Here is a 26436-nt window from a genome sequence, read left to right as displayed (position 1 = left end):
ATGTTCACTTTTGCCAGTACATCTGGCAAAGTTTCTGATCTGGTCTGAGATTGTTCCCCAATGTGATTTTTCTGGCGTAGGGCAGGAGAGCTCCCACCAGGTACTCTGCTGGCTCTGTCACAGGCAGAGGTGAATGAATAGAGAGGGAATACCTAACCAGGCTAGCTTACTTTTGAGAGTGTTTACCTACTGCACAGCTCCAATCTGTTTGTTTTTACTGCTTTCTGTCTTCCTTGGCTGGACAGGCACCACCTTTGAATCAAGCCTTACACACAAGTAACAGCACTGTCTCTGGTAATGACATCAATTGGAGTTTAGGATCTAGGAAAGGAAACACGCTAAAATAGAAAACTTGCTCAACTTCGATGCCCAAGATGAATTTTAGTTACCTTTCTACCTACTGCCAGTGGTACAAGTCTGGATGCAGGCATGTTGTTTTGTCCACTGAAAAGAAGTATTTTCCATGTTTTGCTACGCACCATTTGTTTCCAAACTTACTCCCTCAAAATACGCTTCATTAGGATCAGTTCTGACTACCTAAAATACATCAAGAATTAGAATTTATGTGAGAGAAATCATACAGTATTCAGGACTGCTTGCAACAGAGAGTTCTGAAGTTTTCAGGAGTTAAACAGCGATTCACAAACATCCTTGTGATTCTGTCCCAGCAGAAATACCTTTAGGAAACTTTCCTCAGTAGGGAACTTCCTGGTGAATGTGCTAATTATGCTAAAATCCTATCAGCAAATGAAGAAACTCTTTAACTGAGTTAATCCAAGCTGCACAGCTTGGGAACCCAGAGGTCTTGAGATGTGCTTAAAGAAACCATCCCATCACAATTTAGAAAAAAGTAAATCGACATTTTTTGCTTTTTTTTTTCCTCCTCACTTAACAGACTACCATTTTTTTCTCCTACTTCCCACATTACTGGACATCTTCAATGTTTCAACAAAACAGAAATTGATTTGAGAGAACATTTGTAACATACAAATCCAGTCTTTGAAGTAAGTGCTCCTAAAGAGCTGGGAGACAATCAAAAAACAGCTACGGGAAAATGGAAGAATTTTTCTCTGTAACACGAATATTGACTTTCATCTTACTTGGAAGCAGACTGCAACTGCAAAACTGATCACTTCTCTGTTTAAATTGGGAGAAAAGAATCAGCTTCCCTTCCCCAGATAATGCTCGTTCCCAAGCTGCACATGTATCCCCATCATACTTCTGTCAACTGGTGTTCTGTGTTGCCAAGTCCCACCCTGAGACAGCACGTTTCCACAACCAGCTGACCCATTCCCACTAACCTATGATAGGGAATAACTGCAGCATAACTTAACAAATTTATTCCTGAAGATGATTTTTTCATAGATTCATAGAATACCAGGTTGGAAGGGACCTCAAGGACCATCTAGGCCAGCCTTTCAAGGTAAGAAAGTAGTTGAAATGAGATGGTCCACCAGCCTGTCAAGGTGGGCCTTGAAACTGTCTAATGATTGCTTCCAACATGACAACGTCACGTTGCGAATCTGAATTCTTCTGCTGAAAATTAAACTTGAGCAGTTTGGGCCTGTATTCTCAACAAGCTTTTTACATGGGTGTGTTTGTGAATGCACTCCAGTGTTTAAACCTTCACAGAGACTAGTAAGAGCTTGTCAGTGTTTCAGGATACAAATGGTTCTTGCTCTGGGACTCAGACCGCAAATAATGAACACAAGTCAATCTGTTCCAACCTTTATCTTGGAAAACAAACAAGCAACCCAACTCAGCAAAACTTACATCATCAGCTCTCCTTCCAGTTTACATTCACTATCCCAACTTCCTTGCTAAGGCTTCAGCTGAACATAATGTGTTACTCAAATATCTCTAAAGCAAATGACATCCAAGTCTGAGACATCCAAAATTCACATTTCCTATCCTGATACTGCATGGAGCTTTCTTTCCTTCTTCCTCCATTTTTTTTAGCCCAAACATTACATTTCAATATTCAGATGACTTCAATGACCTGTTTTTACATAAGAACATAAAGAAACCCTTTCTGAAACAACAGCAACTTACAATCGTCCCAATTTTTCACAGATCTTTATGTAATCCATTAGAGAAGCCACCTTCAGCAGGAACATAAGGCATGAATAATCACTGCTCAAATTCAACTGAGCTAATGCCTATTTATCATACAGGAAATGAAGGTAAAAAGCAGTGCAGTGAATCTGAGTACTGGCCGCCATGGGAATAATTTCATTGATCCATTGATCCATTCTGTGGGATCAATGTCATATAAACTGATTCTTACCCACTCTGGCAGCCCCACCTTTGTTTGAAACAGAACTAGCTGTATTGTAAATAAAATATTCATTTAAATATACTGCATTTGGATTTTTAACACACAGGATAGCCGCAATTGGAACATTTGAAGATGGCTTAGAAGCAAAACTGATGGACAAACTTCCTCCCACCCGACCTGAAGCAAAATTTTTCAGTCATTTCAGGAATCAAACCCTTTTTTTTTTAACTGACTTTTGTTTACACATAAAAAAGTTAGGAATATATAATCTATGTTTCAATAACTTTTTTTTTTTTTCAGTATGAAACAGCATCTTCAAGAAGATGACAAACAGCAGTCATCTTGAATGATCCTCTGAAAATAAATATTGCCTGTACAAAAAGCAAGAGTTAACATAATTCGGGACTACCAAGCTTAGAATTTGTGTGACTTCTTTGAAGTGACTTTTGTAAGCTACAGGGTTGCAGACTGAAAAATGTTTTTGAATTAAAAAAAAAAAATAAAATGCAAACAATTTACAAATAAATGGAACAGCAAACAAGAAACCTGCCTAGATGAAGCAAACTGGGTATTCATAAAAGATTCTATTCCATCTCCAAACCCCACTTCTGTCTAGCATATTTATATCACAGCAGGATCTCAAATGCCAGGTCAGATTCAGTAACAAGAGTATGTAAAGAAACATTATTTGGACACACAAAACATGAAGGTTAAGATATTTTCTTTTTTTTAAACCAACGCTGGATCAATCACAATTTATAATTTTTCTTATAGCATGTGATCAAATCAAACAGAAAAGCAGAATGTGTACATTGCTGATTTTTTAAGTCATGTTATGTACATTTTATTGCCAGTATATGCACAATGGTAAGCATAGAACTATAAATACACCATGTAATTAAACAGTAGAAAACAACAAGGATGTTACATGTAACAAAGGAAAGAAAGAGGAGATACTATTTTCTTGATGTAGCTGCTAAAAAGGGCTAGTCATGAGTTATGACACTCTTGGGTTTAAGTCTTTACATGTATTTCTGCAACTTTTCCTCCAAGTAACTCTCTGCAATGTCACTGCTTCTTGAACCACATCTCAGCTCTTTCTATTCACTTCAAACTAAAGTGAAAACAACCCTCCATGGAACTACAAGCATCCGACTTGGATTCAATTTTGCTTTTCAGGGTTGCTAGCAAGTAAAGTGTATAAGGAGTTTTTTGTGATATTTGGCTGCAATGTTGAAGAACACAGTTTTGAATACACATTAAGTGATAACTGGAGGGGTGGAAATTGAAGGGGGGAAAAAACAAAAACTATTTTTGTAGATGGTTCTTCCACTGGGTGCTATATGCAGTAGCTCAGTCAAAAATTAGTCACCCTGAAGAGGTAGAGAGAATTTCAGCCTAGCACAGATCATCATCCTTGGCACTGCTATTTTCTCTCTTATCAGGATACACTTCCTACAACTAGACAACATCACAAAGGGAAAAGAAAAAAAAATTCCCTCAGTCAGGAGAAGGGCACTGCTTCATCCCAGCTCTCAGTTAATAAACCTGCTGCTTATATCCAGGACCAAAAGAAAACAGAAAAAAAAAAGAAATTAAAGGCAAAAAGAAAAAGACAACATTTAGGGATACATTTACTTAATCTTAGTTCTCTCTTTCCATCATGAAGGTCATAAATACAAAGAACCATTATTCACAATAAACTAACTCTTTTTCAAAAATGGAAAAAACAAACCCTGGAAACATTTCCACACCTTAATCCAGATGGGTCTGGAGGATGCTATTCAAGAAAACCATGCAAAGAATTTGGTAAAGCTTTCCCAACTCATCCAAAATATATATATATATTTTTTTTTTTTTTTTTTTAATTAAAAGGTGGCAAGATCCATAGCATTTGTGACTATTCTCCCCCCCACCCCCCCAGATTCAATGCAGAAAATCTTGGTGCTTTTAGGAAGGTAACAAATGAATATTCTTCTGCACTGTTGCCATAAAATCCTATGTGACTTACAATACAAGACTACTTGTTCCAGCAATTAGGTTGAGAGGAAACATTCTAGTGATAAAGATAAATACATACTGAGCATGCTTGGGCAGAGCACTCCATTCTGAAGCATCCTGCTTGAAGAAGGAAAAGTGACAAGGATGGTTCACGTCCATCAAGAGACCATTAACTCTGCTGCCAAAAAGCAGACTGCCACACTGTCAGCGGGTCAGCAGTGCTACCCTGAAAGGACTGTCTTCCACATCAAGAGGTACTGCTTGTACCAGCCCTCTACTGCACACACTAAATTCTTATTTATGCAACAAACATACAACCAATGAACAATATACTTTTACAGAACTGGATCGATCCAGCTTTTCTTTTATGGGCATATTTCTCAATCTCCAGAATATCCCAAGCAAGCTGTAAATAAGATGATGAACCACCACCACAGTGAACAAGGCTCACTCCAGTTCAGACTAGTTCAGCCTGGTTTCACATCGCTTCTTGATTCTAGCGAAGGACATGATACTCAAACAAAATAGCAATAAAGAAAGTAATGTTATCTGCAGCTGAATAAAAGCAACAGAACTTAAGAGTTTAACTTCTGAAGCTTAAAGCATTCCTTTTTAATTACCATTAAAAAAAATAATAATCCTTTTTTTAATACAGTAACACTGGCAGAAGTTAATGGGAAGACACAGAGGATTGTGAACAGGATAACTGATGGATTAGATTCTTTCAAAATTTTATTCTGCTTTGATCAACTGATGTTAATACTGTTTTTCCTTGGATTTAGAATAGCTCTATTGCAATAGTCACATGCAGGCTGAGGACAGCCGTTGGTTAAAGGAAAAAAACAACACAAAAAACCAACAGAAAGTATCAACAAAACAAACAACAGAAAAGTGGGGGAAAAAATACACAAGGAAATAAGTTCCAAAAATTGTATGTAAGGATTTTCCTTTCACTGAAGAAGGCCTTGCCCTTGCTTTAGGAGACCTGGTTAACTCTTGTCTGCTTCATTAGCTGTGTCCAGACAGATCAGCTGCTGCATCTCCTGGTCCAGAGCCTGTCTGTGCACGTTTGATGTAAAGGTTCAGTAATTTCATCTGCAAATTGAAGCCAGAAATTCACTTTGTTTAGAAATTTGCAAACTGTATGGACTACAGGAATGGTACAAAGGAGACATTAAACCCTTCTCTTCTCCCCCAAAGCAAATCTGTATTTTACACAGTTGATGCAAAGGTAATATACTTGCCAACAAGAACATCAAACACAGCAAAATTTGTCACAAGGAAGCTGAAAGCTTCTTTAGGGATGTAAAGAAGAGAATGATCTAAAGTAGAAAGATGAAGACAGACGGGGTATTTTCTTCAGATTACAACACAGTAGGTTGGTTGTTTTTATCTTCTAAGTTAATGTTGAAGTTTTAAGCCTCTAGTTAAAACAGTTACTAATGCTGCTACTCACTAAAGCTTGCAATACTGTCTGGAATCACAACCAACACTATCACTGACAGAGTATTTTTAAGATAGAAATGTCTCAGGCAAAGATATAAAACAGTAATTGTATCTGAGAGATGCCAATAAAATCATAAACACCCTGAACCAAAAAGAACCACAGACTGATTACTACTATTATTATTTCCAATCAGAGGTGCTGAAAGGACTGATGAAAGCAAAATAACAAGAAGGGAGAATAAGTTATCTTTCCAATTGGAACTTATGTGAAAATCAAGACAAGAAATACTGATTAAGAGAAGCCACGGTGAGTACAAGCAGTAACTAAATCCATTAAAGAGCAGTAAAAAACATAATTTAGTATTTACCTTAATGCTAAAGTTCATACACTTGCATGAAGATCTACAGATTCACAGTTCTGAACGTTTTATGATGAAGTAGCCCTGATATTCTCATCCCACTACACACCTTTATGAAACTTTCAGCAACTGCAACCAAAATGCAAATGCGTGCATGCATGCAAGAACCAAGATTCCTTTAAGTGGTATCTATTACTTACTTTACTGCCAGTGAGTTGACTGAGATGTGGTTTTAGTTCGTCACCAATTACTGCATGAATGGCTACAAGGCAGAAAACGCATGCCTTACGAACACTGCTCTCTGAATTATCATAACCCTAGAAAGCAATAAAATTAACATTAATACCTTGTCAGTTAATGATTGAAAGCCTCACAAAGCTGTTTATGTCTTTACTATAAAAAAAATCAACACTGAAGTCCACAGTAAATTAATGCTCAGGTAGCCCAGAGAAGCATTCCAACAACAAAACAAACAGGCAAAACCAAAGCATGCACTTAAAGAGCAGGCTGCTTATTAATCCCCATTGATAATGATTTTCCAGATCAAAATTAAACCCCACACAATCCTGGTCATAAATCACACTGAAAACAGAGCTGCTGCCATGCAAGAGGGTATGGAAGAGGAAGTGTTCCAGGTTACACAGACATTTACTTAAAGCAAAGACAACTCAGTTCAGAGCTTTGTTACTCTGAAAGAAGTGTTTTCTTAACAGCCAAAGGTTCTTTCTGGTGAATTTCCATTTCATTCCTTGATGCTTTTGGGTTTTATTGCTACTTTTCTGCTACCCCATGCATCACACACAGCCCTTCTCAGATGGCCCTGTTTCTGCCTCTACCTTCCTACAGATCTATGATCAGATCACACCCATAAAGATGAAGATCTGCACAATGCAGCTGTTGGTATTTTCAAAATCCTTATCCATCACATGCAAATCAATGCATCTCAGCTCTTGAGAAGGTGGGAAAGGATTTATTTTTAAAGGAAAAGGAAGAAAAAAGATTGTATCTTTCTAGTTTTATTAAAATGTCTCCAACCAACTACTGCTCTCCTCCTGCCTCCCCTAAACCCCAAGGGATAAACCCCTACAATTATGCACAAATACAACATGGTCAATTTCAGATCAAGTGATCACAGAATGTTAAGGGCTGGGAAGGGATCTTGAAAGCTCACCCAGTCCAACCCCCCTGCCAGAGCAGGATCACCTAGAGCAAATCAGACAGGAACACATCCAGACAGGTTGTGAATATCTCCAGAGAGACTCCAAAACCCCCTGAGGCAGCCTTTCCCAGTGGTCTTATGCCCTCACAGTGATGACAGCTTGGAAAAAGAAACCACCAAAAAAATACAATGAAAAATTAACTAAAAGAATCTACCAAGCTTCACTAGGAACCAGTACTTTGTATCCTACTGCAATTTCTGCGGAGTCCTAACCACAGTTCTAATTAACTAGCTGCCAATCCAAGAGCTTGTTCCCACTATCTGAGTTATCTTGGGTCAAAGCAGCCATCAGCTACGAGACATAACAGCCAAATGATGCTACTTAAAAATAAAAACAAAAAAATAAATAAAAAAAGAAATTCTTTGCCATTCTTCTACACACAGTTTGGTATGTATAGAACTTACCTGTATTAGACCTGGCACAATCTCTGGTAAAAGTTGAGTAAGGGCTTCTTTTGATACTCTTTCTATGACTTTTGTCTGCATTTTGATTGCAGCCAGATTAATGGGGTAATCTGCAGTTTGGATAATTGGACAAAGAACTTTGATGCACTGATCTGGGCTAATGGAAGTGGCCAGCATGGAAGCAGCTTCTTCAGCAGATCTCACGACCTATTGAAAGAATAAGTAAAAGACGTTGAAAAACAATTTCCTAGAGCTCATTCACTACGGTCTGATTATCCAGCAGTATGCCCAACAGCTGGAATCTTGTAAACAGATTTTCAAGACTCTTCCTTCAGATGTTTCTACAATGTTGTAGAGCTCTTGGTAAGGGATTTTTATGCTCAGCATCATCTCTACTCTGCAGTGCCTTCCAGCTACATACTGAACCATCACCACCTTGTAAACCTATGAGTTGTTCTGTTGTCTTTTGTTACTGCTTGTTAGGTCCATTTTCACATTCATCTCAAAAACACGTTTAATGGCATGTCTAGATAACTGGCCCTAGAAATCAATCCAGCTGTTTTTCCTCCCCTCTCATTTTGAAACAGACATGGGAGTATTTTAAGCCTGAAGAATATGCAGAACCAGAGTAATTAGGTAGCAACTGAATAGGTACAGAAGCTCAGGATATAACATGGGAAACAGAAAATTTTGCATCTGATTCTGTGATTCTGTGATCTTCCTAACAGTGCAGCTGTGGCATCTGCTATCTAGTGAGACAAAATCCACGGTTTGTATGTCAATGATGTACAAAAACCTCTGTAACTCTCTCCATTCTTGTCCCCTCTCCTCTCTCCCTCATTTACACAAAGCTAAGAGACAAAAATGCATGGTAACAGAAAAGGAGAGATGGGGACAAGACACTGTAATAAATACAGTATATGAAACCAATCAAGAGGGTGTAGGGAAAAGAGGAGTACCAGAAGAGTGACAAGAGTCACTGGTATGGAGCTGGTATGGAGATCTACTCATTTGATAATTTTCTCCACAGCACTAGTGACACTGATGAGAACTGATTAATATAGGGGTGGTTACTGTATTTGTATTTCTTACACCTACATGACTTATCCTTTATTGTGTAAATGTGGGCATCTCAAATACTTCTGAGCAAGAGCAGTTATCCTTCTACTTCTGATCCTCTGACTATTCTTGGCCACAACCAGCTTCTCCCTTCAACACGTTCCTGGGCGTTCAATCCTAACAACATCTGAAGCCATACTCTCGAATAGTGCAGAGCTGGCTAAAAATGGAAAGGCTTGACAACTCCTTGCCACATTCAGTCCCATCTCTCAACCATGCACCTTAATGAAATCTGGAAGTTTGTTGTAGAGATCTAGGCCACCTGTATATGACCTAACATGTCATAAAAGTTAAAATCTTCAGTTGCTCCTTGCAGATCTCTAACAACACATCATTGGATACCATGTCCTCTTGGACAGCACTTGAGGCAATTGCCAGAGCTGCTGCTAAGCATTTGAGAGCTTACAAAACTGCAATTGTGGGATTTTTTTCCTTGCATACCCATGTTAACTAACAACAGCTGAATGCTTGGTATTTAACAAATTAATAAGATCAGACTGACTTCTCACAGTTTTTAGACAGCTGTTTCTTTTTGCAATAATTTGTCAGAGCAGCGAAGAAATAAAGGAACTGATTACTAACCTCCTTATGAGGATCCTTATGAGCTTCTAACGTCTTCATGATTGTGAGCTCTGCATAATTCTTGAACCTTGCTGGCTGGTTTCTTAGAATTTCTCTTAGAACTTTCAATGCCAAAGCTCTAATTGCATGCTAAAGATTTAATATTAAAATAAATTAGTTATGTCTCTCTATACAGCCATACATCTTAACATTTGCTCACCAACTGGAAGCTGAAGAAAAATCTTTACTTCCTCACTCTTCTCAATCTCTCTTTTTGCAGATAATTTAGGTGGCATATCATAAGCATACTGTTAACCTGAATTACTTATGCTACCCAGAAGTTGCAAGTTATTTTACTCATCACAATGGTGAACAAATCTTTAGCATCACATCACACAAATACATTGCTGAAAACTTGTTCAGCCTTTTTTTTTTTCTCCTCTTCATCAAAACTGTGTCATTGGGATCCTCAGTAGTTTCAAGCACTTGGCCCTTGCAGAGGACACTTACATAGCACTCAGTCTCTTCACAATAGGCATTACTGGTTTTAAATGCTTTGCCATATGTTTTGATAGTCTAGACTCCACCCTATTAACAGATAAGCTTGGATCCTGGTGAAAAATGTTTCATTAAATGTATGGGGGAATTGACAAATAAGAACGCTTGTGAAGGTACTAGTTACACTCTTCACTCCCAGGGCACTCAGACTTCATGACATTCTTGCATTTATAAAGTTACTTTGTTTTTCAAGTGTTTTTGCTACAAGCCAGACAGATTTGAAAGGAACTGAAAGTAAACCATGTGCTTTGTTGACATTCTTAACTGGATTCATCTGACTTTACCTCTTTATCTCCAAGTGTTTCAAGCAGCAAAAGTAATATTGTTTTGAAGTGCTCATCCCAAACACCAAAAGACTCTTCCTGAGTTAACTTCATGAGCTCATACAGGGCAGCCTTTCTTTCCTCAACTCTCTCATTGTGGTTTGATAACTCTTTCAGTAACTCTGCAACCAGATCAGAATGGTCCATGGCAGGCTCTGTCATGAAGAAATACACCAACACGGTTCTCAGGTCAGGGCAAGTAAGTACTACTGCCTGCTCTACACGCAACTTTCCAGGATGGCTACCTTGCTTGCTAGCATGCTTTTGGTGTTTTGGTTGGTTGTTTTGTTGTTGTTATTGTTTGTTTTGAACTTCAAATTTGTCTGCAAAAACTGCAGTTTGGCTGCTACATTTTCAATGCAGCCAACACTGCTGAACAAGCTTACACTCACCCAAACCCCCTTACAATGCTATTGGAAAACACCCAACAAGCTAGTTTACTGCAAGAGTTTTTATGCTTGCAGTCCCCAAAGTGATCCCTTCAAATGTGATCTGTACATAGAATGCCACCTTTTCTGTATACCCCTTCCATCCAAGATAATAAATTTATCTTTTCTTTGTTAGTATTACAGAATTGTTTACTTTTGTAAGATGTAGTTCCATAGCAGTATCTAGGCTGTTAACACAAACGGGGGAAAAGACATGCACGAGAATGGTGCTTAAAATGAAATAACTGAAAATGGAAGCAAACCAAGGCTGTTAGACCCACATTGATTCCTGACAGTAGTCATTATGAGATGTCTCTGGATTCTACTTTTGATTCAATTGAAGGTTTCTATAAGACATCTTTGCTGTATGACAGAAGCAAAAGAGCCAGAAGAGAGAAAGTTCATTTGTCCCTCAATATTAAGAAATTTCTTTACTTAAAGTCTGATTTTAATCTGTAACTACAAGTGAGACATAACAAAAACAGAAACCAGACTATGGAAGCCACCTACTACATTTTAAAATAACGACAGTAGTGACACTTTGCAATCTTCCCAAGATACACTGGGAAATCCTAAAAAGCAGCTCTAGAAGCTTACAAAACAACAGCCCAAGTTCCAAGATTTAGATGGGCTAAATGAACAATCTTCCTGGTTAAAGCTGGGTTGCTTTGTTTTGTTTTTAAGAGAATGTTTAGTCAATAGAAAATGCCAATGTCATGTTTCAAATGCAAATATATTACCAAAAAAATACTTAGCCTTTCACCTAACTTCCAACCTGGCTTGATACAGTTTTACTTCCTTATTGTAAATACTATTTTCAAGTAAATTTACATGGGCAATGGCTGCTACAGGATGTGCTACCAGAGGTATACAACATTGTTCAGTACTTATCTCATTTTTAATCTTAATTTCTACAAATGGCAAGTAGCATAACCATGTCACTCAAAAGAATACTAACCAGTACTTCTCCACTCAGCATTTGTAAAACCTCTCGAAGAAGCAGCACTGCTGATACATGTATTGCTAACAATAAATTCAGAAACTCAACCACAAGACAGAAAAATCTCACCATTTTTCTTCCAGCACACAGCACGCACTCTGAAGCTTACCATCGGGAAACTGCTCTGCATCATCATCAAACATGGCTTCTTTCAAAGCAGACTTATTAAATGAGCTGATACCATCAGAGTAATTGTATGGGTTATAATCTCGTGAGCGTGGTGAAGAGTGGGGAGGCATTGTGTTGAGTAATGATGTTTTGTTATCGAGAGCTGTTCGGCCTGTATCGCTCACACCGCTTCCTGCTCGTAGGTCAACTATGCCAGAAGCACTGCAAATCTGCAGGAAAAGAAACCTCATGAGAGCCTATGAAATACACCCTTTGCAACTGACTACATTAACTCATCTATATATAATAAAACCACACAAAATTCAAAAACATTACAAATCTCAAGTATTTCAACTAACCATCAAATAAGGAGTCTTAGAAACAGTTCCTTAAACTTCCCTTTCTTTAAAACACTCCCAACTGTTGCTACTTCATTAATTATTTTGGACTGTATAGATCTTTTTTTGTACTTTATCTCACAACTTTGATGCTAAGTAATTAAAAACACATTTAAGGGTATTTTTCAAGCTCAACACATCTGAAAGAAAAAGTTCCATGCAAACAGAAGTTTGAAACACTGTAGGTAGCACTGATAACCCCACAGGATTTGTACAGAACAGAAGAAAAAACTTTGGAAAATAATGAACAGTCACTTGCAGACTTCTCAAAAACTGAACTCCAGTTGTTTTTCAACATAATCTGTTTTTAAATTGCTAGCAGTTTAAATAAATAAATAGCTAGTGCTACTTAGAACAAGCATTTACTCCAAAGCGTGGTTCAAAGAGTAGAACATCCTTTCCTGAAGCTCTGAAGTAATTAGGAGAAACATCCCATTTCAGAAGTTGTAACATATGAACCTACTGGAAGAGGTGTTTGTGTAATGGACCAATGGTTGGCTTGGTGTGCCAGTGCCAAGCTGCACTAAGTACTCACCGAATCACCATCATCTTTCTTGGACTCTCGTTTCACAGGCTCATTCATATCTTCCTGACTACGAAAACTGAAATTCTGAATGGCTTCACTAACTCCACGCAGAGAGCTGTAAATCTCTTCAGAATTCATATTTTCAGTGTCATAGTCAAATGCACTGTGGGCCACACAGAAAGACATAGGAATTCAGAATTTATTTTTAATTAACACATTTTCTATTAACATAAGCACAGAGTTATAGAAAGTCAAGACATACTAATAAAATAGTTGATTTTTTTTTTTTCTTTCTGGAAACCAATTAAGGCAGAAAAGTGGCTGTCCTCATAACAAATGTGTGTTACAGTACTGTGTCCAGTTCTGGGCCCCTCAGTTTAAGAAGGACATTGAGACACTTGAACGTGTCCAGAGAAGGGCAACAAGGCTGGGGAGAGGCCTTGAGCACAAGCCCTAGGAGGAGAGGCTGATGGAGCTGGGATTGTTTAGCCTGGAGAAGAGGAGGCTCAGGGGTGACCTCATTGCTCTCTACAACTACCTGAAAGGTGGTTTTGGCCAGGAAGGGGTTGGTCTCTTCTCCCAGGCAACCAGCACCAGAACAAGAGGACACAGTCTCAAGCTACGCCAGGGGAAGTTTAGGCTCAAGGTGAAGAGAAAGTTCTTCACGGAGAGAGTCATTCGTCATTGGAATGGGCTGCCCAGGGAGGTGGTGGAGTCACCGTCCCTGGAGGTGTCCAAGAGGGGACTGGATGTGGCACTTGGTGCCATGGTATAGTCATGAGGTCTGTGGTGACGGTGACAGGTTGGACTCAATCATCTTTGAAGCCTCTTCCAACCTTGGTGATACTGTGTGATCTTAGTAGGTGTGATACCACCGACAGAGAAAGAGCTGGGGAGTAGCTAACCAAGGGAAAGGCTATGAACGCAGCACTGTCGGTCCAAAGAAACAAACTCTGTCTGCTTGTTTTTACTCTGATGGGTATGAAACTGGGATCCTTACACCATTCTCTCCTTCTTAAAGATGTTCCAGGAGGTAAGGAGGACCGATAGAACTCAACAGTTTCCACAGGAAGTTGATTGGTAAAAGCAAAGTTATGAAGACTGCTTTGCTGGCAACATCGCTGCCACAAAGCTGCAGACCAGCACATTTATGCACCACTGCTGTTTGTGTCTAGCCAACATCAAGTCTGGTTTGGTGGCCCAGCTGACTTAACACTTGCTAGAGATGAACATTTAGTTCCTTGTCCTGCTAATCTATTTTCAGTCTAAAGTGCCTGTCCTCATTTTGGGCCATGAGCTGCCCAGGCCAAAAGGACAGGAAGGTATTTTACCCCCAAGGGAGTAACCCAAGGGAGTAAAATAAAAAGCACTCAGTGCACTAATTGGAGGTTAAATACAAATGCTGTTTACAAATATATACAGAAATACAATAGGCATTCAGGGAAAAATAATATATACACAAATTAGGCTCACCTGGGCCTACCGGGCCAAAACCTTCCAAAAACCTACACCCCCAGCCTCAGCAGGCCTCACTTCCATGCCAAGGCTGGATCAGGCCTCTCTGCAGAAATTCTGTAGCAAGAGCTAAGCCTGCCGAAGGCTGCAGAAGGCCCAAACTGCCCCAGGAACCACAAGGATAAGAGTGGTGCCATGCTGGGAGAAGAGAGCAGGGAGGAAAAGAGGGAGAACAGACTGTGAGCTCCCTTCCTACAGGGAGATGCAGCATGATGGGATGAACTCAAGTGTGCAATATGCTGCATCCACCCCCTAGACTGCCGAGCCTTGGAGGACTTCTGTATCCACGGTCCTAAACCCTAACAGGGCCGCAGCCCTTCCCACTTTGTGTGAGCCCTGGCCATCATCAGAGCCTTGAGGGGAAGCCAGCAGTTCACTGCACTGTCACTCCGGGGAAGAAGGGAGGGATTCTTTTTCAGGATCTGTCAATGCAAAATTCACTCCAGGCTTTTGCTGGTGGGGTTACAGTTTTGGGTAACGTGGGATGAAGCCCTAGATGCAGAACTGTAGCAGCAAGCATACGTTACCTTGGTGACAAAGTGTTCTGTGATGTATTGGTTGGGGAAGTGAGAGGACTTGACCAACTTGCTGGGGAACGTGGAGTAGGTCTTGTTAGAGGACTTCCCATCGATCCCTGGAGGAGGAGAGGCGAAAAGTAGTATTTCAGCTTCCCTTTCAACTTACTGTACTAATTTTCTACTGCCCAGATGTATTCAAAGAGCTTCCATTTAATCTCTTGGACTAGCTAGCCAATTACTAGTAACTTCAATCGGGTATAACACCGAAATGAGTAAAGATAAACTACTCTTTAAAAGTACATTCAAACTTATTAAGTCACTTGGAAGAAACATAGAAATTACCATTCTCTGGTGGAAAAAGAAAAGCCATTCTATAAAGTGATATCTGCTGCTGGGACAGAATTCTACACTTGATTTGGGTTCTCTCCCCACCACTAACTTTCTTTGTCTCACAAATACCTACTAAATTTCAGTCTGAGTTCAAAACCCCAATAACTTCAGCAAGAATAAGAAGTGTAGATACCTGACCACTGTTGCCTGTGTTACGGAGATGATTATGGAGAAGCTTTGTGGCTCCATCCTGAAAGGTTTTTGGTAAAGCACCCAATAGCATCGTAAACTCTGGAGTATTGAGTTCAAAAAGGGAAATCAGCACTGACTGTGCAGCCTAGAAGAAGAAAACAGATTGAAGACACAGTTGCTAAAGAAATTGTATCAGCAAGGGATGCTATAATGAGTGATAATCACAAAATGCAACTTAAGTCTTTATTAAGCTTAAAGAAAGATGTTAATGGATGTGAACAAACCCAATCTGCATCTGTTGGAAAGCTGGAAGTTCAGAGATTGATAAATCCAGGCATAAAACAATGAGATTACACTTTACACAATCATTTTAATGATGAGTCTGGCAGAAGTGTGCTATTCACACCCCTAAGCACAGGTCCTTACTTAGTAAAAAAAGTACTGAAGGAATTTACAAAATGGCTTTTAAGGAGCTTGGCACATTGAACAGATTTGAAAAGAAGAATGGAACACACCAGGCAGGAACAAGTCTGCAATTCCTTCTCCTGGAAGTGGTGATTACAGATGGATTATGAATACACTTAGCACTTTAGAAATTTGGAAAAACAAAACAAAACAAAACAAAAAACCCCAAACAAACCCAAAGAAAAAGAACCTCCCCAAAACAAACAAGCAGATCATCTGAACAACACAGTCTTGATTTTGAGTTGTGAACACAGTATTTAATATTCTTTGTAACTTATCATATGGCCAAACTAGTTAATTAACCTTTCTCCCTCTTCCCACTCTGCTTGCGTGATCATTTTAGATGACAGGCAAGCAACACGAGGAATAATTTAGCTGTCAACATATTATAAAGATAAAAACTGTTAAGTACTGGAGTTCATAGCCTAATAGATGTAGATGTCCGTTTTAACAGCTCATCAATGTTATTCTCATCCTACAGCTTTACTACGTACTTTTTATCTGATCAAAAACTAATCTCCTTCCTGACAAAGCAACACAGTAAGTTACACGATGGTTGGGTTCCCTCTAGTAAAGCAACGCTCGATACACGACTTGGTAGTGTCTGCACTTTGCAGAATATTCACTAACAAACCTGTCAGCATAGCAACTAAACTAACATGTGCAATGAAAGGCCAGCGATTAAGTTCTCCAGAACAGTTTAATAGCTTCTTTGTAGTACAAAGCTCTGATCCCAATATCAACCAAGTATGGCTAGGTTATACAGCTCACTATCAAGGCCTGCTGTACACAGGAGAGAACCAGTGCTGCACGATAGGCATGAACAATAGACAGCTTCCTTAAGCAGCCATATACTTCAAGGCAGTTGTTTAGAAAATTCTTTTAGACATTTATTCCCCTATTTTTGCTTCCAGAGCAATGAACTGTAGCATTTTCCAATTAAAAGTGGAAGGCCAAGGTATGAGCACACATACCAGTACACATGTCAGTATGAAGTTTAGTGCCAAAAATGCTAGCATGTTAGATAGCCACAGTTTATCTTGAAACTGACACAAAGCAAACCAAAACAAATCCAGTAACTGAGCAAGGGCTCAGGAGTTACCAGTGTCTCCACTCTGAAACTCTGTGCGTATTTAAGACACTCATAAAACGACACAGCAGGCAGTCCAAGGTCACCTTAGGAAAGAAACTGGTACCATCACATCTGCCCAGAATAAAGCTCAAAATGGATATTTGCTCACATAAAGTTTTCAACTATCCAACTATCTGCTTTCTCTCTCTCCCTTCACAAAAGGGGAAAAAAAAAAAAGCAGCATTTCAGGGTATTTGGAGGTTTTTCTTCTCAGCACAAGCTCTCACTAGTCCAGTCATAGAGGTAACAGCTTTAAAAGTCTTATTTTTTGGGTTGCTCCATTCTTAGAAGTTTAAGAACATTCTGATTCTTTCCAAAAGAATTCTAACCTTGGAAGAAATCTAAGTTCTGAAACACAGAGTGTGACCATACAAAAGGAAGTCCCATGTCAGTGAACTGCACCAGGGGAGTGCCCGATTTCAGACTAATAAAATAAAAAAGGCTTTTTCGTAATACTTAGTAATGGAAATGTTTTACCAAAGAAAAAACCAAAACTAAAAACCAACCCCAGACTCATCAATCACACAGAAATATACTTGGCAAGAATGTTTTAAAGAAACCATACTAAATACTGTATGCTTATAAATAAAGAAGCTTGTGGATAGCAGGCTGGAAACCCTGTTAGGAGAACAAAACATTTTTTGGCATCAGAGTAATTCTTTTGACTACATACTGGGGAAATTTTGTTTTAAAGAGCTACTAAAGGCTCTTGGCAGCTAGCTGCCTCTAATAGTTGTGTTAGGGAAAGGAAAAATAAAATGAGAAAACTTTGTGTAATTAAGGTTCCACATGATTTAGCTCACTAGCAAATCTTTCCGTGATTCAGTTACTTATTGACATAAAAATGCTTATTAGAGATATGGAGCATGAGATAAGACAGCTTGCCACGTGCCTTAGTACTAAACCTTTACTGATTCAGAAGATAGTGCTGCTTCAGTTCTTCTCCTGTTTTATGGTCTTACACATAGCACTTGAACATGGTACTAGGCAAGAGCAGTCCATAGGATATAATCTATTACTCTTTTTGTACTCATAAAATTATGCAAGAAACGAAAGACAGAAATGCTCTCTGCAGTATAAACTCTCCTACGTGTTTTTAGTGCATACTGAACACATTCCAGGTATCAAGAAGTCACGGAAGCTGTTTTTATTTTGTTCCCTTCATACTACATACTTCAAATGATGAAGTTACCCAAACTCAAACCTTAACTTTAAAAAGGAAAGGAATCTAAAAAACATGAATTGTTGCAACTCTTCAAACTGCAGAAATAAGCAAAGAAACAGAGGAGAGAGTTCTCTGCATCTAAGATGCTTGCACTTATCAGCTGTAATATAAATATGCTTATTTAGCACTGAAAAAATGTTAGCAAGCTGGTAATGGCAGCTAAGACAGAATGGCTGGTGACAATCAGAAAAACAGAGCCCTGCTCCATCAAAATGTAAACAAAACGCAAAGATTTTTGCTTTCTGTAATTGGAAGAACTATTTAGAAAGCCCTTCCAAAGACTGCATTTGTCCATTTCTCACGGTTACTCTGTATCTCTGGTACATCTAACCCAGCTCTCACATAACTGCTGCTCACAGCAGTTCTGTGTAAAAGGGAGTTTTGCACTGAAAAGGCAGCATACCTTTCATACCTTATTAAAGCACAAATTTTCTGTCTAAGCATCAACAAGTATTTGCCTAGCTATTGTTAAACAGAGGGCTGAAGATCCAACAGAGATTGAACTGAGTTTGCTACAAAACTTACCATTCCTGCACTATTAGAATCACAGGAGGAGGTCTCTGAATTCAAACTGCATGGAAAATGCTCATTGAACAGATTTCAATATCAGACAGTACTTGAAACAAAGTCATTCCTCGTACTATGGAAGATAACCTCAACATATTAACATACATGAAAATACAACCCTAATTTTACTTAAATATTCTTAAATATGCAATATTTGGCAAAGTTTTACTTTGTCACTTCCAATACTTGCTGCAGACAAATTAGGTGTGCTTGCCAAAAAGAATACAGAGGTATGTTTTATCAATAAAAAAATCAGTTTATTTTTAAAGAAACTTTTTTTGGTTTGTTTTTTTAAGCAAGAAATAATAGCTTCTGTGGTGTGCCAGAAGACTTGGAACCTACTGCAATTGGAAGCCAACCATACCTTTCTAACATCTGAGCTCTTCGGCTCTGTGGTCCAGGTGATGATTCGAGACACTGCTAACCTAGTTTCACTTGAATTTACAAAATCTCCAGGGTCCATCTGTTGTACAAGAGTCTCTATGTATTTAAGGATTGCAACCTTGACCTGCAAAGAGAAAGAGGGTCAGGTGGACACTAAAAATGGTGTGCTGTTAGAGCAAACGTGCTCACAGAGTGTACATTCCCCTCAAAAAAATTATTTTCCCCTTCCACTCAAACTAAAAATGTTTTCAGAATTGATAAAGAACTTTACACAATAAATCAATTTACAAATGGATATAGTATTTCCTACTCACAGAAATTCAAATATTAAGAGGAATCTTCACTGGTAGCAACTAAAAGATACACAAATCACTACACATTGCAGAAGCTTGTATTTATTAAAAGAACAGCACACACAAAAAACCCAGAAAATTTAAAAATAATCATGACTTGAAAGAGTTAAGAACCTTTTTCAAGAACTGAATTGCAAAATGAACATCATCTGATGAACCACTAATCAGTTCCTGTAAGTTCCTACTATGTAGTTAACTGTCAGCATTCCTTTATTCACCGCCTGAGTTAATGGTTGCTACCTCTTGGGATGAGCCACAAGAATCTTTCTATTACATGCTAAAAGGGTATGGAAAAGAACTTCTACAGAAGACTTTGAAGTAGTCACCTGCACACTTTTCCTTTGGAAGTAATCAGGAGATGGTGATGGGGATTTACCAGGAGGACAGAAAAGCTGCTCTACGCTCTCTGATAATCCTTCTCCTACTTCTGCTAACTCCCTTTACTCCTTATGCAGAATCTCTTTTGCATATCCTAGGCTGCTGCCTCTCTCTACTTTCTCCAAAGTTGCACCACAGTGCAGCTTTGGGGAAAGGCTATTTTATACCTGTATCTCCCTGAAGCATTTATCTCCTCAGCTCCTGCTGCCCCAGAGATTTGTAGCATAATCTGTCAATAGAAGTGGTGAATATTTAAGTCAACTATTTGACTTAACAGCTTTTATTTCCACTAATAAAAGCAGTGAACCACAAATACCTACCCAGGAGGGAGATACCTGTGTCCATCATAACCAGAAAGACAGTTCTGGGTGTGTTCCAGTACCTGAATGGTGCCTACAAGAAGGCTGGAAAGGGACTGTTTACGAAGGCCTGTAGTGACAGGATAGGGGGCAGTGGTTTGGAATTAGATTAGAGTAGATTGAGGGTGGACATTAGGAAGTTCTTTACCATGAGGGTGGTGGAACACCAAACAGGTTGCCTAGGGAGGTAGTTGAGGCCCCATCCGTAGAGATATCCAAGGTCAGGCTTGACAGGGCTCCAGACAACCTGATCTAATGGAGAATGTCCTTGGTGACTTCAGAGGCATTGGACTAGATAACCTCCGGAGGTCCCTTCCAACCCAAACCATTCCATGATTCTTAATTGCTCATGGCTTGTAGTACAATGGCTCTGAGCAAAGCTATTCAGTAATTTCCCTTGATCATGAAAACTTGCAAGCCACCAAAACCAAATGTTACACTGCCATACCCCTTAGTGATAGCTGATACAGGCAGATTAATAATGAATACTGCATTTCCACAGCTGCTGAAGCTCAGCCTCTCCTATGTTATACAACAAGCAACAGCTTATGCAGATCACTATCGACAAATGCAATAACCCCACACTATTTCCTAAATTATTTTGAAGGGGAAAAAAAAATCCACTAACACCTCCACAACAAAACACCTTAGGCTACATGGTTTTCCAAATATGAAGTAAAATGTCTAGATAAGCAATTGAAACCATTATGCCAGTACTATGTTTCACTGTTCACAAGTTGAAAATACACCTTTGAAAACATAACTCCTAAGAACTGTAACACTTAGAACACCCAGAGGCATCTCTTCCAAGGAAAATTCTGCAGTACTGTATCTGAGAGCAAAGTATTATTTAGTGTTTAAACTACTGCTATTCCCAGCGACTAAGTCACACAGACTTCTGTAAAGATGGAGGCTCTCAGGACTTTCAGATTGCCACATCCCAGTAGCCTGTCCTTGTTACTGGACACTTAAGAACTGCCTCTGCCATTATTTAACCACAGGACTGAAATAGACACTAAGACACTACAGATGAATTTTGAAGGCATCTCTCATCTCTGAAGCTGTGTCTTTGGCCAACTGGGCTTTTTTAATGCATAAATTTTGATATCAACTTAGAACTGCAGTGAGACACACACCCTAAGGTAAGTCTCACAGCTATTTTGGAAGAATGGTTTTGAGAGAAGAAATTCTGGAAGGGGTACCTTTCTGTGCTCACCTCTAGTAAGATAGAATTATTCAGGGACTAAAAATCCCCACCCTGAACTAAACTGCATAATAGCAGCAAAGCTACTCTTGATGCATTTTTATCATTTCCAAGAAGTATATTTAGAATTAAAAGGTCTAATACAGTTGTCTTCAACAATTCACTTCATCTGGAGGTAAGCAATCTTTGACTGCAATGAACGCAGCTCCAAGAAGTCCTACAACAAATACTTGCTGTTAATCTGAAACCACTGTCTATGAAGATGTTTAATACTGTTTTGACTTCCTTTTGTGCTTTTCTAGATTGAATTTATTGTAGGTCTGCGGGACTATTACCACTGAGACATTTTTCCTACACGCCACAAACAGACATCTTGTCTAAGAATAGCACTGGTGTAGTAAGTGAGATGAAAAATAGAGCAAGCCACAATCAGGACTATTACTCGTGGGGAAAAAAGCCAAAACGATTACATGTAAAGTGCTTCAAAAACATCTTCCATGGAAAATGAAGTAACAAATCCTGGCACAAAAGTATGTGCAACTAGCTCCAGAGACTCAAAACACGCTGTAAGGATGCTACCCAGTCTGTACCAGAAGCCTTGTGAAACATTTGAGATTCATAGTTTCATTTGCTGCATAAGGAGGAAAAAAAAAACCAAAATAAGAGGGGGGAAGGGTATGAAAAAAATAATAAAGAAGAAAAAGAGGGGAGGAAATGTGGAGAAGCAGTTTTACTTGAACCAGAAAAAAGTTCATCTCCTAAGGATGCAAGAGACTCAATTCAGACTGAATGCAAGCAATCAGGCAAAGAGACTTTCAGATTGCCACATCCCAGTAGCCTGTCCTTGTTGCTGGACACTTAAGAACTGCCTCTGCCATTATTTAACCACAGGACTGAACTAGACACTAAGACACTACAAATGAATTTTGAAGGCATCTCTCATCTCTGAAGCTGTGTCTTTGGCCAAGTGGCTTTTTTAATTCATAAATTTTGATATCAACTTAGAAAAAGTACAATCTTCTGATCAACTGCAGCAAACTGTCAACAAATTGGTATTTTCAAAGAAAAGAAGATTCAGGGGCTTGGAACGAACTTAAGTCACAATGCTGAAATAGATTCCTTATTGAGTGGGAACCATTTGATAGTCCACCCCAGAAAACTGGAAGTTATGATTTAGACCTCATTAATGTTTATGACCTCATTCATGTTGATAAAGATGTGCAGGGTGAGTGCCACGAGAACGGAGCCAGGCTCTGCTGGGTGATGCCCAATGACAGCACAAGGGGCAACAGTGGAAGGTGAGGCATAGGAAGTTCTATGGAAACGCGAGAAAGAAATTTTTCACCGTGAGGGTGACAGAACACTGCCAACAGGCTTCCCAGCAGGGTTATTGGGTTTCCCTCTCTGAAGATATTCAAAACCCACCTGGACACATTCCTGTGTGACCTGCTCTAGGTGCTCCTGCTTATGGCAGCAGGGTTGGATTGGATGATCCCCCTGTTCCTGCTGCCCACACTGTTCCTGCTGCCCACACCGTTCCTGATACAGGCCAAGACGCCATTGGCCTTCTTGGCTGCCTGGGCACACTGCTGGCTCATGTTCATCCTACTATCAACTAGTACCCCCAGGTCTCTTTCTGCCTGGCTGCTCTCCAGCCACTCTGTCCCCAGCCTATAGCACTGCCTGGGGGTGTTGTGGCCAGTGAATCTGGCACTCAGATGTGTTAAAACTCATGCCCTTGGACTCTGCCCATCTGTCCAGCCTACCAAGGTCCCTCTGCAGAGCTCTCCTACCCTCTAACAGATCAACTCCTGCCCCCAGCTTGCTGTCATCTGCAAATTTACTGATGATGGACTCAATCCCCTTCTTCAGATCATCAATAAAGATATCTAACAGCATGGGGCCCAGCACTGATCCCTGCCACTAGTGCCCGGCTGCCAGCTGGATGTGGCACCATTCACCACCACTCTCTGGGCTCGGCCCTCCAGCCAGTTCCTAACCCAGCTCAGAGTGCGGCTGTCCAAGCCAGGGGCTGACAGCTTGGCCAGGAGTTTGCTGTGGGGGACAGTGTAAAAGGCCTTGCTAAAGTCCAGGCAGACTACATCCACAGCCTGCCCCACATCTGCCAGGCGGTCACCTTATCATAGGAGATCAGGTTGGTGAGTCAGGACCTGCCCTTCCTAAATCCATGCTGGCTGGGCCTGATCCCTTGGCCATCCTGTAAGTGCTGTGTGATTGCACTCAAGATGTCCTGTTCCATAATCTTGCCTGGCACTGAGGTCAGGCTGACAGGCCTGGATTTCCCTGGCTCGTCCAACCAGCCCTTCTTGTGGATGGGCATCATGTTGGCAGCTTCCAGTCATCTGGGACCTCTCCAGTGAGCCAGCCATCAAACAAAAGCTGAAGACTTCAAGACACAGAGTAGTGCCCTAGGATTACCAATTGATCTATGGGACAGCTGGGTGCACTGAGACAAAAATCTATTCAAGATAAATATAAAATTTTCCAATTTATGCTCAATAACTTTAGTGTCTCAATCCTGGAGTTGTAATTACCTCATGAAGATGGAAGTCGGGGGGAGATGCCACTTTATTCTCAAAAAATACAAACTTCCTTACTAGCCACAAGGTCCATTTTAATTATTCTTGATTTTATTTCAGCCTAACAGGTGTTCTTCTACCACAGTAGTTTTTACCAACATCTTGCTGTCAGAAGTCTCTCTACAATACTGGCAATTGTTTTCAGAATATCTCCCTATTGAGTGTCTATGATTTCTTAATTCCTTCTAGGTGGCAACGTGAATAGCCTTGAACTCATCCCAGCAGGAGTCCATATCTCACTCCAAATCTACACTCTCAACTGTGAAACATGATCAATATGGATCTGTCTGTAGGCAGGTATACTACTGTATGGAATAAAAGAACACCTCCACCATCAAATTCACCTTCCTGGGGAGGAAAATCAAGTAAACCAAAACTGAGTCAAATTTGCCCCAAGGATTTATTTAAGAAAACCCCTAATTTTCACTACCTCATTTACTGTCTTCAATAAATTACAGTAGTCCCTTTTTAATATGGCTCTACGAAGCAACAGTGGCCAACATATCAACTGTCCTCAAAAGCTTAAAAATGTTAAATTTTACTATATTGTAGACAAAAAAGGCACATTCATGTGACTTGAGGTTCAACATCACTTGGGAAGATTTATTCTTGCACAGTATCAAACCATGTCAAAACATTTCATGCAGGATAGAGCAGAAAATGCCAGTTACCACATGCTTGTTATTTCCCCATTCACATCGCTTGTAAATCTTAGGATTTGATGCATTTATCCTAAAATCAACTCTCTCTGTAACTGCAAATGTACTAGAGAATACATTTTTGCTTTTCAGTTATGCTGCCAGGTTTATGAACTACAGATTCTTGTGCAAGAATGTGCGTGATTACAAAGCAACACGCTGCTTTCACGAGTACATCTACCAAAAAGGGAGCTGATTTGTAATATAGAAACTGAAGTTCATACTAAGGTAATTCTAATAAATTCACAACCTACCAGGCTGAACTCAGGAAAAAAAAAACCCACACCACAAAACCCCCAAACAAACTAGGAAACACTTGGGAAATCACAAACATAAAATTAGAAAAGACTTGATAGAGTGAGTTTGCATAACCAGCTTGATGTTAGGCGGCCACGTTTTTGTTGCTCATTTTTACTGTGCCGTGGGTTGATTAGATCTCTCTTGCAGCAAACGTTTTTATACTAGTGTCATGTTTTAAGGCTGAACATCTGCATGCTTCAAGTTTCTCGCAGAGGTTAGTAGCAGCATATGAATGCATTCAAATAAAAATTATTGGAAACACTGTAAGAGTTTGCAACAGGGTTAAGAAAAAAGACAATAACTCAGACAAAAACCTTTGAGCTCCAAAAAGAGCGAAGCTGGTCCTGTAGTGCTGGCTTGACTGTCTGAAAGTTTACAAAAACAAAATCCACCAATTGAAAACCTTTTTTTCCCCTTTTTGTGCAATTAAAAAAAACCAAACACAAAACCAACAAACCAAATTAAAAAAACCCCAAAACAACCAATAAACAAAAATAAACAAGTTAAATTAAAATATTAAGACAAGCCAATGTCTACCAATGAAAATTTTGGTTTGCACTGCAAGCCTGAAAATTCTTACCTTCAGGCTAGGTGTTTGGGTCTGGTCAACAGTAAATCTCATTAAAATACTGAATTGGAGGTCATTTGGAAAAGACTCCCTGTAAAAGAAACAAATCAAATTGTGTTAAACTATGTAAGGCACTGAAGTATTCAGTATTCAGTAGTTCAGTATTCAGTATCACTAAGGTTGGAAGAGACCTCAAAGATCATCGAGTCCAACCTGTCACCACAGACCTCATGACTAGAGTAGGGAGGACACTAATGCCCACTGCAGGCTTGAACTCACGACCTTCCCCATTAAAGGTGTTATGTGCTACCAACTGAGCCACACCACTCCCCCAAAACCCTTCCTCTCCTCAGCGAAGAAAAGATTTAGTACTTCTGACAGAAAAAAATGTCTACCGCTTTTGTTGATGTTATATCTGACTTGCAGAAACTATCACCTAGCACTTACAGGACAACTGTTAGGAAATCCCTTCTTTGAAGCAATTATAGCTAGAACAGATAATGCAAGTAATAAGGAATGATATCATGATAGGGTAGCATTCTGATTCTACATCGATGCTATCCTTAAATTCCCATGCAGTAGGCACAGCTAAAGGTATACACCACACCCCTCTGCCCACTTCTCTGAATCCTCCTGTTCCATTCTGGGCTCCCTCTGCTCTGCCACATCAAACAACCCAGGTATAACCTTTGAGGACTCTGCTGCAGCAATGAAAACAGAAATGCAGTAGATGATGCTTCCTCTCTCCCTGCCACAATGAACATGCTCTTCCCCAGACTTCACAGCACATCTGCCACGCAAACAGGTACAGTGGAGGCCTAGATCAATTACACTGCCCTGTACTTCAGAGAACGGAGGATGAGGAGGAGATACCACACAGCCCCTCTATCTCCATTCAAAAATCTAGCTTTCATTTGGA

General features: G+C 39.7%; 1 protein-coding gene across 23 annotated transcripts in view; it reads right to left on the bottom strand.

The window, feature by feature from the left end:
- Positions 1-4986: 4986 nt before the first annotated feature.
- Positions 4987-26436, bottom strand: part of CLASP2 (cytoplasmic linker associated protein 2) — a 138018-nt gene continuing 116568 nt past the window's right edge. For 13 of the 23 annotated variants that reach the window (XM_054177099.1, XM_054177100.1, XM_054177103.1 and 10 more), the window contains 12 exons: positions 25530-25608; positions 25264-25314; positions 19038-19181; positions 15286-15429; positions 14772-14878; positions 12739-12892; positions 11807-12035; positions 10231-10424; positions 9410-9538; positions 7709-7915; positions 6285-6401; positions 4987-5374 (listed from right to left, as the gene is read on the bottom strand). In XM_054177099.1, the coding sequence (XP_054033074.1) occupies positions 5288-5374; positions 6285-6401; positions 7709-7915; positions 9410-9538; positions 10231-10424; positions 11807-12035; positions 12739-12892; positions 14772-14878; positions 15286-15429; positions 19038-19181; positions 25264-25314; positions 25530-25608 (1642 nt within the window). In that variant the 3' untranslated portion in view covers positions 4987-5287. The remainder of the gene's footprint in view (positions 5375-6284; positions 6402-7708; positions 7916-9409; positions 9539-10230; positions 10425-11806; positions 12036-12738; positions 12893-14771; positions 14879-15285; positions 15430-19037; positions 19182-25263; positions 25315-25529; positions 25609-26436) is intronic. The other 10 variants (XM_054177106.1, XM_054177107.1, XM_054177121.1 and 7 more) reach the window with 1 other exon arrangement.

The sequence above is a fragment of the Dryobates pubescens genome, chromosome 38 (genome assembly GCF_014839835.1).
Source record: "Dryobates pubescens isolate bDryPub1 chromosome 38, bDryPub1.pri, whole genome shotgun sequence".
Classification (NCBI taxonomy): domain Eukaryota; kingdom Metazoa; phylum Chordata; class Aves; order Piciformes; family Picidae; genus Dryobates; species Dryobates pubescens.
This window is presented reverse-complemented; position numbering and strand designations above follow the sequence as displayed.